The 14,919-nt window shown below is 39.3% G+C and overlaps 2 protein-coding genes across 3 annotated transcripts in view; both read left to right on the top strand.

Moving 5' to 3' along the window:
• FKBP14 (FK506 binding protein 14, 22 kDa) overlaps positions 1 to 6,593 on the top strand; it is a 16,619-nt gene extending 10,026 nt beyond the window's left edge. Inside the window, exon 4 of one of the 2 annotated variants that reach the window (XM_012720724.1) lies at positions 6,560 to 6,593. In XM_012720724.1, coding sequence (XP_012576178.1) covers positions 6,560 to 6,580 — 21 coding nt within the window. In that variant the 3' untranslated portion in view covers positions 6,581 to 6,593. Of the gene's footprint in view, positions 1 to 5,743; positions 5,875 to 6,559 lie in introns of those variants that run through there. The other variant, XM_012720723.1, reaches the window with a different exon arrangement.
• Positions 6,594 to 9,636: 3,043 nt separating this feature from the next.
• The window catches only part of SCRN1 (secernin 1), a 53,170-nt gene continuing 47,887 nt past the window's right edge, over positions 9,637 to 14,919 (top strand). Inside the window, exon 1 of the mRNA XM_012720753.1 lies at positions 9,637 to 9,811. The gene's annotated coding sequence lies outside the window, so the exon portion shown is untranslated. The remainder of the gene's footprint in view (positions 9,812 to 14,919) is intronic.

The raw sequence follows: 14,919 nt of genomic DNA, 5'->3' as shown, positions 1-14,919 counted from the left end.
TTTTTTTCTGATAAGTTATTGGAAACAAAGCAGTTTGTCTTTGAATAAAAGACTCATGGACCATTTTCTCTTTTCACATATGAAACTATGTTTTGCTTGCTTAATTGTAACTTTAAAATATTACAACTGGAAACACATAACATAAGATCAGACTATAGCAGAAATTAGTATTCCCTGTTACTGCTTTTTTTTTTTAAAGTTAGATGTTAATATTTGAAAAATATTTCATGTTATAGGTTTCCCCTGCTATCCCAAAGTAGTGTTACAGTGAAACCTTCCATAAGCCAAAATGGCATCAAATAAAGAAGCAATTACCATTATTGTATATGGAAAAATCTCATAGTGTTTTTAGACCAAAACAACTCACCAAATCATACCAAGTAGCACATAAAACTAAAATAATGCTGACATAGAGTAAAAGTAGGAATGACACGGCAAATACCCAGCCTGTCTAACGGAGTTTCTGGGTAGGGGCTGGGCACTCTGTCAGGGTGTGTGTTACCTCTGGAAAGGCTACTGCAGAACAAATGTTGAAAGCTGTTTTATTTTTGTCATGAAAGCAAAAATTATCTTTGGATTTCTTTTGATTATTGAAAATAGGGACCAATGTAGGTCTTTTGTAAAGTGGAGTGACCTGTCATCAAGTTTTGAAAAGCAGGGGATGCCTTTACAATACCAGTGCATCTGTAACTGTCTTTGAGTCTTAAGGAAGAGGAAAATGGTTGTTGGAATCTACTTGCTAAAATTTACTGTTATACTGTGGAGACAACAGTGCTGAAGTTAGTAATAAAGTAAATGACTTATAAATAAAAGTGTACATATTGAAACATACTTTCTGCCTAGAGCTTACTTTACATAAGATTCTGATCCTATAGACTAACAGTTTAACATAAATCGAATGATTTTTGTATTTTGTTTATAATGAAATGTGTCAAAATATTGTAGTAGAGGGCCTCCGTTGGTGGCTTAGCAGATTAGGACTCAGCACTGCAAGCAGCTGCTTCAGTGTGAGTTCCATCCCCCATCCCCCAACCCCCTACCTCAGGTTATACACATGGTGTGTGGAGTGGCTCACATGGTGCGTGGAGTGGTTCCACAGACCTCTCCTGACCCACCGACTGCTCCCCTCAGCAGTGTACTGCCACAATCTGTCTGTTATGCTCCCCACTCTGTCTCTGGTAAATCCTCTCACTGCTCCTGCACCTCTGGCCTGTACCACTGTTCTGTATGAATAAATAAATAAATCTTAAAAAAAAAAAAGTTGTAGTAGAGGTAGAGAATTGTCGTCAATGTTTAATCCTAACAGATTACCCTTCTCGGTTCTTTAATGAATAAACTCTAAAACTAGACTAAAATTATACTAAAATCATATTGTATCATTGGAGAAATTAAAGGGTAAGAGTAAGTCAACTCAAATTTTCCCATTTTTTGCCTCATGGGTAATTGAGGCAACTCATAGTTGCAACTATAGAGTAGAGAACTATTCTGTGTCAAAAGATTGATGCTTTATGATTTTATCTTAAGTTGGCGTGTATCCTTACTGCTTTTAAAGAATAGTAAACTTCATAGCTTACATAGTGATTTGAAGGGCTTCACTGTCTTTAAATCTCATTGTTCTGAAGCCTATGAAAAAGCCACAGAATGCACTCATTTTATAGTTGTGTCCAAGGTCAAAAGCTAACAGTGCAAACAAATTTCAGTCTGCTAATTCAGTGTCTTTTTACTGCCCTCTACTATTGAAAAGGCTTTAGAATTTTCCACATGAACCAAAAATGTCTCTGGTTTCACTAAATCATTTTGGGATAAAGCACTAAATTGTCTCCAAGACCCTGTGCAGTGAGAGGTTCTAGGTCTGTATCCAGGTCTCTGTATACCTCTCAATTTTGATATTTTTTAAGAATTCTGAACAATTGAGCCTTCCTGGTGGTGCACAGATTAAGTTGCAGCACTATGAAGCTCTGAGCTGCAGCCACTGCAGCACAAGTTCCATCCCCTGGTCAGGGAGCTGACCCACATGGCACAGCAGACCTCTCCTGACCGGACCTCTGCTCCCCTTAGCAGTGTTATTTCAATAAACCCATCTGTTGTGTTCCCCATTGTACCTCTGATGAATCCTGTCACCCCCTGCACCTCTGACCTGAACCCCAACTCTTATATGCATAAATAAATCTTTTTTAAAAATATGAACAATTATTATATCTTATGTAGGTTAGTTTCATTAATTATATATTGATATTTTCCTCACTAAATGATAAGGTTCTTTTGTTTACCAGCTCTTTGTGTTTCTGTACTACTAATAAAAGTAGAATCAGGGCTTCATTGTTTATACTACTGGCATAAAGTAGATAATTTTAGTGGATATAAGTCAGCCAATAATATACAAAACCAGTTCCTGTGAGCTAGATTAACAGCAATTTTGTTTTATGATCTAAAAACAAATGACATGAATGTTGACGTTTTTCTCTAAAAATCCAGAGTTAAGTAAAGGGTGTCCCCTTGGTCTCTAGTTAACAGCTAAATTATATCCCACTTGGGGCTATCTGAGAGTTTCCAAGTCATTTCATTAATTTAAAATTCTATACTACAGTAGAATAAGGACAATTTCCTCTCCAATAAACAGTTGCAGTAAAAACAGGTCAGGCACTGTCTAAATTGAAGTATTGAGGAACAGTTTTCATTATTACATAGAATGAAGTAAAGATAGGAAGAACAGATGGATTTAATTCCAATTTCCTATAACATTTTCTCATTCTTTTACTTGCCACAATGCATTTTACATTAATATAACTTAATCTTATTTTTATATTTGGTTAGGTGACTAAAACTTCATAGTATTCAATCACATATTAGTGGCTCTTTCTTACTATGATCATGTATCCTGGAATTGTATCCTGGAATTGTGAAATTATTTGTGCAGGCCACTTCCTGTTTAAGACATTCTAGATTTTTTAATTAATTTTGAAGTTAGTATCTAAATTTTACTAACTGGGTACTTATACTGCTCTAGAGTAATCTAAAGGAAAAGGAATACTGATCCAGATTTGTCTTAAATTAAGAGGCAACTTTTTCTTGTAGGAGAATTGGGAAGAACTTAAGAAGGATCTGTAACAAAAATTAGGAAGCCTACTAAAGTTAATTGATCCTTACTTTAATGATGAGAATAAATCAGCTCTACTCCTCGGATTTTTTCCTACTATTTTACTATCATGGCAATTATAGCTTCAGAACTATAAATTTGTTGTCACTCACCTATTTCCACTGAGCCAAGCAATGATTTCTTGAGGTCAAGATTGTATTTTTGTATATGATGAAACTATAGTACAATGATTTTTTAAAATTTCAATACATTGTACAGACATCACTGTAGTCAATTTTAGAATGTTTTTATCAGCTCAAAAAGAAAACTCCAGATCCATTCATTGACAGTCATTCTTCGCTTTCCCCACATTACTTGCCTAATGTAGAAATTTTCTAATAATTCTTTAGTTTCAATTCTTTATGTATATTCAAAGTGAAGATAAATCTGAGACACTCATTTGACAGCATATGGTTTCTACTTTATTTCAAAAATGACGCTTTGTAAAATTTAAAGTGAACTAGACATAGATCTTAGTTATACCAGATAAATCACTTTGTAAAAAGTCAAATACTTTACACGTAGAAGAGAGAACAAATGGTATAAGGAGTAAATAAGAACATTGAAATCCAAGGGCTTAGCTTGTAAGGACAGAAAGTCAATGGAAAGGAGAATAAAGACTTGTCAAGAAAATAAAAACAGAACTATTTCTATATATCTTAATTTTTCTTAATTTCCTGAGAGTCTAGTGATTGTCCCAAAATAAAAAACATAATACCAGTTTTCCGGTCACTCATGGAAAATAGAAGAGCACCTAAAAGAAAATACTCGAGTCAGAAATTTCGTACATTTTCCTGATAGGTGGAATCAGGGCTTCATTGTTTATACCATTAAGGCTGTATTTTAACCCAAAATTCACTTTATCTTACATGACCTATGGTGTTAAAATTGCAGAGATAAGAGGCTCAACTTTTACAATTCTGGATAAGTTTTTGTTTAGTAAAAGGGGCCCTCAGATGTCACTGGAATATTAAAAATGGCCCAATTTAAAAACTATCTAGAATATGGAGGACCTTTTTCACATAAATCAAATGAGAAAAAAAATATCAGCAAGAGAGGATTAGGTTGAAATTCCCTAGTCTGTTCATACAATCCTTTAATCTGCTCTTTGATGATCACAAGACCAAGCCTCAGCAATTCCCCTTTAAAGCAAATAGTTGATAGAACCCAGAAATGACTCCTGCAGGAAGTGTACGTAATTGTTCTTAAAACCCGGTTAGAAAATTCATGTAGTCTTCTGTAAAGTAAAATGTCATTTCAATGACATATTTGAATAATTAAACTTAGAAACTCATCACCTAAGTATAATGAATAGGAATTTAACCTTTTGCCAAAATACAACTTATGGTTGTTTAAATTACACATCCAAAAGTCTTCATGAATCTTTTAAATTCTAAAAATAATTTAAAACTTTCTAATGCATAAAACCTCTGTGTAGCTTACACGCAATATAAGCAATAGTTCTGTAAATTGACTTAAGGACAGTCACAAGGTTTGTTTCTATGGTAACCAAATTCAAAAAATCAGTCTCTTAAACATGGTTGTCATAGATTAAGGGAGGTGGCTGCCCATACTTGACTATTGCTTTTCTTTCTCATCTTTCCATGTTTTTCTGTCAGCAACTTTGGTTCTTGTAAAATTACATATGAGACAGTTAAGCAGGCTTTTAACTCATATGCGAGCATCTCATTCACAAATTATTGTATGACATTCATCCGCATGAGATATGCCCAATGACAGATATTTTTCTCCCTGCTACTCTAAGCTAAAAGAAACACTAAGTAGAAAGGAACATTGTACAATGTGTTCAATGCATTTTTCAATTACACATATACTTTAGTGCTTCAAAATCATTGAATAGGATTCTTTAGATGTTAACATTGGTTAGAAGTAAAAATTATCATCAATGATTTTAGTCTAAGTTTGAGTAATCCTCATATTTGGATGCTCATTCAAAAAATGATCATCTTTTAAGCTTGTATACATTTCTCAAAATGCTAGATCAATAAAAAAAGACTATCCGTAGCAGTTGTTGTTGAAGTTATAGAGAACCTGGAATTCTCACATATTGCTGGAAGAATATAACACCATTTTGGAATTCGGTTTGGCAGCATCATGCAATTTTAAATATATACTTGTCATTTGATTCACCAGTTCTACTCTTAAATATTTATCCAAGAGAAATGAGTACTCACATTCACATAAAGATGTGTAGATGAATATTGGTAAGAAATGTATTCAAAATTGCCCTGAACTGAAAAATATTGGTATTAGTCACTGTGGTAGACATTAAGTGAATTTTCCCAAAGTGGTCTGCAAACAGCTAGCTATCAGCTTCTTCATGAGTTGCAGAGAATCAGCTAGGTAGAGGGCACGCCCTGCTGAAGGCATCACACTTCTCTTGATTGAGCAAGGGGGCCATTTTGACTTCATGTGGGACATTCTGATGTGCAGTATTTTGCTCTTAAGCTCTCTTCTAGAGTGAACAGTTTACAGGGTCTGCACTGTAGTTCATCTTCTGCATCTTCCCAATCCCATTCCTACTCCTTCTACATGCATTGATCTATATGAGTCTCCTGCCTCAAACATCTCACTGTGTGTTTCCAGGAAGCCCCACCTGTGATGATGATCAAACTCAAACCAGCCCTCCTCTGACTGATGACTTTCCACTGGTGCAAGGTCATCTTCCATCCTTCCAGTCCAGGCCAAGTGATTACCCATGTTTTGAATAACTAGAATTATATGTGAGTACACACTAATAGTCCAAATGTGGAGGGATATGAAAAATATATAATTCTGATATTTTTTAGGCCTGTCAGGAGCAAATATTTTAGTTTTCTCATTACATTTGTTTCACATTATTTTTCATAAATAAAGCCAGAAATGTTTGAATTATGCAGAGGATTAGAGGAGATTTTATGAGTATCTCTGCATGCCAATGCACAAAACCTGAAATCCACTTTTTTTTCCCCACTCCATCCCTTTTTTTTTAAATTTATTTATTTATTCATGCAGAACTTGGGTACAAGTCAGAGGTGTAGGGGCAGTGAGAGGATTCACCAGAGACAGAGTGGGGAGCAGAACAGGCAGATCAATAAAGCACACTGCTGAGGAGAGCAGTGGGAGGGTTAGGAGAGGTCTGCCGAGCCATGTGGATCACTTCCTGGGCAAGGGATGGAACACACACTGAAGTGGCTGCGGCTAGTTTGCATTTGCAATGATGAGTCCTAACCCATTGCACCACCAGGGAGGGCCCACCATCCTTTTTTTTAAACATTGAAAAGGAGAAATTTGCCTACCTCTGTGTAAAACAAAAAGAAATTTATTGTGTTCGCTTATTAACTCTTAAATATCTTAACGTGGTTAGATGGAGGATAATTGTTACTTTAAAACTTTTTTTCTCGGCCCTCCCTGGTGGCGCAGCGGGTTAAAGCACTGCACTAAGAAACTAAAGCCCCGTCAGCAAGAGTTCCCGCCTGCCCCGGAGGCGACCACATGACGTGGCAGACCTCTCCTGGCCAGCCCGCTGCTCCCCTCAGCAGTGTACTTCGTCGATCTGCCTGTTCTGCTTCCCGCTCTGTCTCTGGTGAATCCTCTCACCCTCCGCATCTCTGGCCTGTACCCCAGTTCTGTACAAATAAATAAATAAATCTTTTAAAAAAAAACAAAACTTTTTTTCTCATTCAAGTGAGTTTACAGAAATCTTGGAATTTTACCTTCACCTAAACCTCACAATACTGCTCAGGCACATGGAAAGGGTGACCAACTGTCTGTTACCTTAACACAGACTATACTTTTATAAATATTTAAAATCATCTCGGGCCCTCCCTGGTGGCACAACAGGTCAAAGCGCAGCACTATGAAGCTGTCAAAGCCACTGCAGCACAAGCTCAATTCCCAGCCAGGGATCTGACCCACATGGCACAGCAGACCTCTCCTGACCTGCCTGCTGCTCCCCTCAGTCAATCCACCTGTTCTGTTCCCCACTCTGTCTCTGGTGTATTCTCTCACACCTTCACCTCTGGACTGTACCCCAGTTATTGTAAGCATAAATAAATGAATCTTTTTATTTATGATTGCAAGAGGCCAACAATTAGAAATGGTATTGATATTTCTTGGTGTTCTCCATATTTCTTGGGCTATTCTATTCCCCTCTATTTGTTGGGCTTGGGCAGTGGCAGGTCTGTCTCTAAAATACAAAGCTAAGACCCATGTACTTTAAATTTGTTACTGTTTAATAACAATAATATAACATAGCAACTTCTTTATGCAGACACCAGGGACAACAGGCATGTCTCCTGGATTCCTGGTCCCAAAGCCCTGTGGTTAATTAAGGGCATGACAACAGGCTTCAGAGGTTTCAGGCCGACCAGATAGGGTGGCGCTTCCCATCTCTGAGTTCCCTGGTATCATCAAGAGCACTGCATAGAGTATCAGCATCATCTTTTCCTGAAAAAAGAGACACATCATGGCTTCATGAAGACAAAGAATTGATTTGCTTGTCTAGTAGTGGTGACTTGCTGGGAGCCATTAGCCTGAGCATTTAAGACAGTGGTTCTCAGACTTTAAGGTGCATTAATGCTAGAAAGCATGACAGAATCCCTGGCCCCAGCTCCAGAGACTCTGAATTTAGTAGATCTGGGCCAGGACCCAGGAACAAGCCTTCTAGGAATTTCTAATAAAGATTATTTATTTAAATGCATTGGGCTACAGTTTCCCAGTTGAAACTAAATGCACAATAATGCCCCTTTGTGACTCCATCTGTACACCACAGTATCTTCACAGATTCCCTTAGCTTTCTCCCTCTGTCCAGTTAATCACAAGCACAGTCATAACATTCAAAAGACATGGAAAAAAATCTCTTTCCTTTTGCTGTGTAGCCACTCAGATCTCCTTCATGGTGGCAGTGATGATTACAGTTTTTCATGTAACCTTTCAAAGATACTCTGTGAATGTGAACATGAATGCAGGCATATGTATTTTTCTTTCCACAAATGATAACACAGTTTTCTGCACATGGTTTCCCTTTCCCATTCCCTCTGCCTCCAGCTTAATATAGGTTGGAAATCTTTCATATCAATACACAGATATAGATTTTCACTTTTTAAAATAGCTGGATCCATTGTATTAATGGGCTATACTTTATCTGAATGGTTCTATTGATGAACAATTTTTACCACTCTTTGCTAGCACATATAATATAGCATTGGATGACCTTGTCTCATATCATTTCACACTCTTGTCAGTATATTTGTAAGAAAAATCCCACAAGTGGGATTCTTAGTTATTTTGTGAAATATTGCAGATTGTCCTTAATAGAAATATATATTTATATTTTTTGACAGATCTAAACAGGTGGAAAAGGCTACCTTGTATGTTTAATTTTCAAGCCAGGTGAGCTTGAGTATCTTTTCATGTGCCTGAACAGTATTGCACTTATATGAACTATCTCTTCATATCTTTTGAGATTATTTTATTTAATTTTTAAAATTTTTTATAAAAGATATATTTATTTATGCACACAAGAACTAGGGTACAGGCCAGAGGTGGGGGTGTGAGCAGATTCACCAGAGACAGAGTGGGAAACAGAAGAGGGAGACTGACTGAAATACACTGCTGAGGGGAGCAGCAGGCAGGTCAGGAGAGGTCTGCCATGCCATGTGGGTCGGCTCCCTGGCTGTGTATGGAACTCATGCTGCAGTGGCTTTGACAGCTTCATAGTGCTGCACTTTAATCTGTTGTGCCACGGTGCGGGGGGAGGGCGAGATGATTTTAATTATTTATAAACATAGTCTGTGTTAAAGGTAACAGACAGATGGTCATATCCTGACTAATGTGACCTTGATGACAGCATCAAAACAAGCATTCTCTCTCTCTCTCTCTCTCTCTCTCACACACACACACACACACACACACACACCTGTCACCTGTCTGTGGATTTATTGATCCAGGTATGCAATCTTAGCTTTGCTACTTGCAGTGTGACCTTGGGCCTGTTACTTAACCTCTTTGGACCTCCTTGATGTCAAGAGATAAGCTCTGTTTTTTTGTTTTTTTTTTTTTAACATGTTCCAGAACGACAACTTTAAAACCAGGGAGTTAAAAAAGTAAATAAATAAAAGTAGGACGTCAACGAAATACAAGATTCGTTTCTCCACCGGGAAATCTTGCAGCAGGTGGGAGGCTCGCATGTAGCAGCCAAACAGAGGAATCCGGGAGAGCTGCCGGGAGAGTGGATCAGGCTCCTTAAAGCTCTGGTTCTCCCTTTCTAGGGAGCAGTGCTCAAGAAATAAAATTCAAGCAAATAAGGAGCCACTTTCTGTGGTATGATCCGCCCACTCTGTCGATCCTGGGGTTCCCAGGCGCCCTTCCCTACCAGACCGAGGGCGGCGCTGCTGCCCTGACAGCCCAGAAGCCTCGGGTGCTCGCTGCCCCGGGGGCCCAGGCTGGGGTGGGGGGGGGGGTGGCGGCGGGGTGGGCCCCGCAGTCACGTGATCAAGGCCAGCTGTAGGCTGGGGGCGGCGAGACTGAGCGCCGGGAGTCTGGGGAGGGGGAAGTACCCGACGGCTGCGGCAGCCCCCAAAGTCTGCAGTGATCGCGTGCAGAGTACCACCCGCGCTAAACGGTCGCAGCACCAGCACTGCAGAGCCCAGCCCGGAGCCCGCCACACTGCAGGTGAGTCGCGGCGGGCACCCACTGGAGCGCGGGATGTCTGCAGTCTCTGCTCCCCCCGCAACTCCCCTAGACCGAGGGTTTCAACCCATCCGCCATCTCGGTCTTCAGTACCTCGTGGCATCCCGCTGTCCCTCCTAAACCGTGGGTGGGTAGCGCTACCACAGGCGGAAACCAAGCGATGCTAGCTCTGGCGGGCCCAGGTCTCCGGGGATCAAGAAAAAAGTGCCCTCGATCGGGGCTAGGGCTTACTCAAGCTAGGGCGTTGCAGGGGCAAGGGAGATGAACTACGCGGGGGCACAGGCACTGCAGCCTGGCTGGAACCTATTCCCAACCTCTAAACCCTCTAGCCCCAGCCTTCAACTCATCTCTTGAACTCGCTCCATCCCTTGGGCTGTTTGCCCTGTTTTCTTCTCCTAGCGGCCAAGTTGCTGTTCCCTAGGGTGTGAGCCTGTGCTCCCCCATCTCCGCCTCCCCTCTGGTTGCTCCTGGGATTCAGGGGTTTTTCCCTGTGCAGCGGGTGGCCAAGCAGGCCTGTCACCTCCCGGGGAGGTAGTGCACCTGCGGTGCAGGCAGGCTCTCAGGATCATGGCTGCCTGGCAGACCGCCGCCCTTGACCCGGCTCTGCCCCAGCGCCCACCCCAGCGCCCACCCCAGCGCCCACCCGGTCCTGGACTGCAAATCTTGTCCCAGGGATTGCCCTCTTCTTAAGGGCTAATGCGCGGTCTATCGCTGCTGTCTACGCGAGCCCCTCGACTTGACACAACTTCCACACAAATTGCTGCTCAGGCAGATCTCAGGTCTGGAACGACGGTTAGGTCAGCTTAATCCAATGACGCCGAGTTGATGAAATAAGCTACAATATTTCTGAGACCGTAATTCCCTTCAGTTTACCTTGGCATGCTAGTCTGGTTTATATGGGCGCGGATTAGTTGACTTCCTTGCTAGTGAGGTCTGAGATGGATGTGATCTATGCAGAAGGGAAGCTTGAACTTTAGAGAATTGTGGAGTACGCAAATTTAGGGGTAAAAATGCCTAGTAAATACATCTATTTTGACATTTGCTGTGACTCAAAACTGACTTGATGGGGTTCTATTAAGTAATAGTTATTCAGGATTTGCTATTGAATTCTGGCTTGCCAGTGGCTTGAATTTCCCGTGTGCCCAGATTCCAGTGGTGTGTGTGTGTGTGTGTGTGTGCCTACTGTGTTCCAAGCCTAGTCTGAAGATGCACGAGTTGCAGAGGAAGCTTATGTTAATTCAAGATGGCAGCACAATAAATCAGGCCAGGAGAAGCAGCACAAACCACAACTAGCATTAGCTGTCCCCTGGCATAAGCCTGGGGGAGAAAGTGCTTTCCTGGATGTCTCCGTAGCCAGCCCCAAAGAATAGGAAGATTCTTGCAGCAGAATAGAGTTTAGGGTGTTACAAGGTCCTGGAGAGGTTAAGTGGGCAGTTTGGAGAGTTATTATTATTTTCTCTAACTTATCAAAAACTGGTGCAAAGACCTAGCTAAATAAAACTCTGTGATATTGTTCTGATTTTCTCCATGCTTCAGTAGAGTTGATGTATGTGACTGCTGAGGTCTGTTTGGTGCATAATTTCAGTGCTGTTTTGTACATACTAATGGCTGTTAAAAGGGATGAGTATCTAGTGTAAACATCATCCCAGAACAGTACACATAACAAGCATCAGGTTCTTCTAGCAACTTTTTTTTGAAGAATAGATTTAATTCCTTGGTGCTAGAAAAAATTATTAATTCTTGAAATGTTACTTATTGAAGGTTTCTTTCTTTTTTTTTTTTTTTAAACACAACCTTTCTTTCCTGTTTTATGGCTGTGCTGCAGCCATCTTCTCTTTGAGGAAAGGAGTTGCATGAGGAGGCAAGTGCTTCAGAGATAATGGAACAGAGGAAGATTAGTGCAAAGGTCAGGAATGGCGGAGCTGGAAACAGCCTGAGAAAGCACTCTGCTGTCAACCCCCCCTTTCAGCCTGGGAGCTGAATGCAGCAGAGTGAATGTGCAGCCCAAGCCATATAACTGGTTGGCAACTGGCAGAGATGACTACAATCCAGGACTTGAAACTCCACAATTCTAGGGAGCAGATGCCATCTTTTAAACTGGAGAGGGAAGGGCAGGTCTGTCATTACTAGAATGGCAACATTTAGTGCCAGGTGACACGAAACTGTGATATGAACTAGGAAATTTATAGCTACATAAAGTGATATACTTCAGTTTTCTTATTCAAGCCCCTTTATTTTTTAAGCACATATCCATATTTTCCAGTGACTAATTATTTCTATATTTAAGCAACAAAACCATCATATTAGGCAAAATCTTTGAGGTAAGAAGTACATTATTTTGTCAAAAAAATTAGTTGTACCTGTTTGCAGAACACCATTAGGTTACTTTCTTTTCAGAAGAAATCAAAGTAGGTCATATAATCACTTTTGATTGTATCTAATTTTAGTTGAGAGTAAATAACAATCCTATTTAAAAATAACTTCCAGACAGCATTGATGATAGTGGCTTGTTCTAGAATTTAAGTTTGAATTCTGCAAATCATGTACTGGTGACCCCAGATCTGTTAAAGCAGAGTTAGAAATTCTTCACCAGCTAGTGTTCTGCAGGGGTGGTGAGGACATGGAAAATATTTCTTCTGGGCATTCGGTACCTTCTGCAGAAGAAGGTGGACACGGAGAGTAGTTTGAGATGGTAAAGCAGATAGCAGTAGGTATGGATGGGTATATTGAAATGCAGATGTCACATGTACCTATTTAAAAAATCTTTCATTAGAACATGAACTTCAGATTCATTCACTTAAATTTTCCTGATGTGCCAAAGATATTTAAAATTACAAGTTTTTTTAAAATCCAGAAGCAGATGTAGTTTGTTTTGTTGAGGAATAATAAGAATTATAGAGGAGCCTAAATTACATTTTAAAAATTACTCATGATTCCTTAGTCCAGTAAAATCAGTCACTGAATGTTTGAGAACATTTGTATTGGAGTAAGAACCTAGGTCTGTGCTGTCTAATCACTAGCCACAAGCCACATGTGTTTAATGAGCATCTGAAATGTGGCTAGTCAAAATTGAGATGCTTTGTGAGCATAAAATACATACCAGATTCCAGACATTTGTATAAACATATAATCTAATAGGTTGGAATCTATTGATTACATATTAAAGCAACATTTTGCATATATTGGGTTTAAACAAAATATAGTATTAAAAATAGCTTCAGCAGCTCTATTCCCAAGACAACTCCTGTCTCTCCGGACATTTCTTTAAATGAAATTGTCCCTTTCAAATATAGAGTTCTGTAGGCCTGTGTCTGTGCAGGCTCCATCTCCTCTCTTTTTTATCTGATAAATCTGCCCTTCTGAATATAAATAATAATAGTAATCTCACCAGTTGCTTTTTACTTTTTCAGATGTGGCTACTAGATAATATAAAATTATTGTCTTCCATTATATTTCTATTGGACTTCAGTGGTCTAGGTCATTAACAGATAGTAGAGGTTGGTTAAAACGTGTGATGGTTTTCATGGTACTGGCCACATAAGGATTGAAAAATTTGGGGGAGGGAGACAGGATGAGTGGAGAAGGATTACAAGGAAGAGGTGTTTAGGGAAGTTTTGTAGGTAGAAAAGGTGACTCCAAAGTGAGCTGGGCGGTTGGGTTAGTAGAGTTTATGAATCAGGAAAAATATAAAACAAGAGTGTGTGCTAATTGAGGGTTGGCGGTCAGTGGAATTGAGGTTGGCAGGGGTTGTTGTGGGACAGTCACCTGCATGGTCAAAGGGCAGATGGACTCGCCTGGACAATCACTGGAGAGCAACTGCTGCCATTCTGTAAGGGGGTTCCACAATCATCACTCATACAGAGAGGTCCCCAGGCTGAAAGTCAGACAGCCTGGGTCCCAGCTCTGGTTCTACATGTAATTATGGAGTGACTGAGAGCATGCCACCCATTAAGGAACTTATCAGGCCAGCTTTTAAAAATGGGATGAACAAGAGTTGTCTACCAACTCTGCAATGAGGTTTCAGTGGGGTAAAATATGGCATATTAAAAAACACAATGGATTCTAAGAATTTTACATGTATTTCTCATAACAGTATACAGGTAGATATCTTTTATTTCTACAGCTATGCATATGAGGACCACAGAAAGATTAACCTGCTTTTGGTTCTAACAGCATAATTGCTCTAACATTTAATTTTTTGAGAGAGAATAATTGTTTGGATTAGGAGTAAGGTGGGTATCTGGAAAGATTTCTTTCCTCCTCCTGTATCCCAGATAGTCAATATAATTTCTTGTATAATATACCCTTTTACCTTGATTTCAAATTTAGCCTTCATTATATACTTACTTGGTATTATGGCATATTTCTGGAGTCTTTACTCTGTTAATCTATTATTGTACCAATACTGAACTGTTTACCATTTTTGAATAATAGAATTAATACTTAAATAAGCATTAATTAAACATATAATAAAATGTTTAATAGTAATATTTATTAACCAACGACTCCATGGATTAATTTAGGTAAGACTGACACATCTGAGTAGGGTTGGATCTTGCCAGCAGAGATCAGGAATTCTCTTTGCTCTTCAAGTCTTATGTCCACATAAAGCTCTATTTTCCTTTTTTAGGATCTGTGCATCTATTTCTAGTAAACTTATCAGAAAATGGGCAGAATCCCTATAAAGAAAACTACAGAAATCTATTGATGGACTTAGAAAAAAAAAGCTCGAAGAGAAGCTTCCTTTCCTTGGTTGGGGAAGATGGTTTCAGGGCAGCCTGGTAACTAAATTTTATGGAGTCTGGATTTTTAGATGACCCCTGGATAAGTCATAAGATTGTCAATTTTATCATCTCTTCAATACTAATGTGATGTAGTTATTGTGAGGATTAAAGTTTTATATATAGCTATTATATATTTATTTATATAGCCTAGTATGCTTTTAAATTAATGTTTAATATTCTAACATGTTAGATTTTATGATTTTAGTCATTTAATGAACCCATCAGTTGAATCTATAAAACCGGTATAATTATAATCAAAAACCTAGTAGGACACTGAAAATATTTTGCCAACTTTTTTTTTTTTTT

Source organism: Condylura cristata, unplaced genomic scaffold (genome assembly GCF_000260355.1).
Source record: "Condylura cristata isolate star-nosed mole 26May11 unplaced genomic scaffold, ConCri1.0 scaffold00005, whole genome shotgun sequence".
NCBI classification, from domain to species: Eukaryota; Metazoa; Chordata; class Mammalia; order Eulipotyphla; family Talpidae; genus Condylura; species Condylura cristata.
The sequence above is the reverse complement of the archived record's forward strand: the minus strand, read 5'-3'. Positions and strand labels throughout refer to the sequence as shown.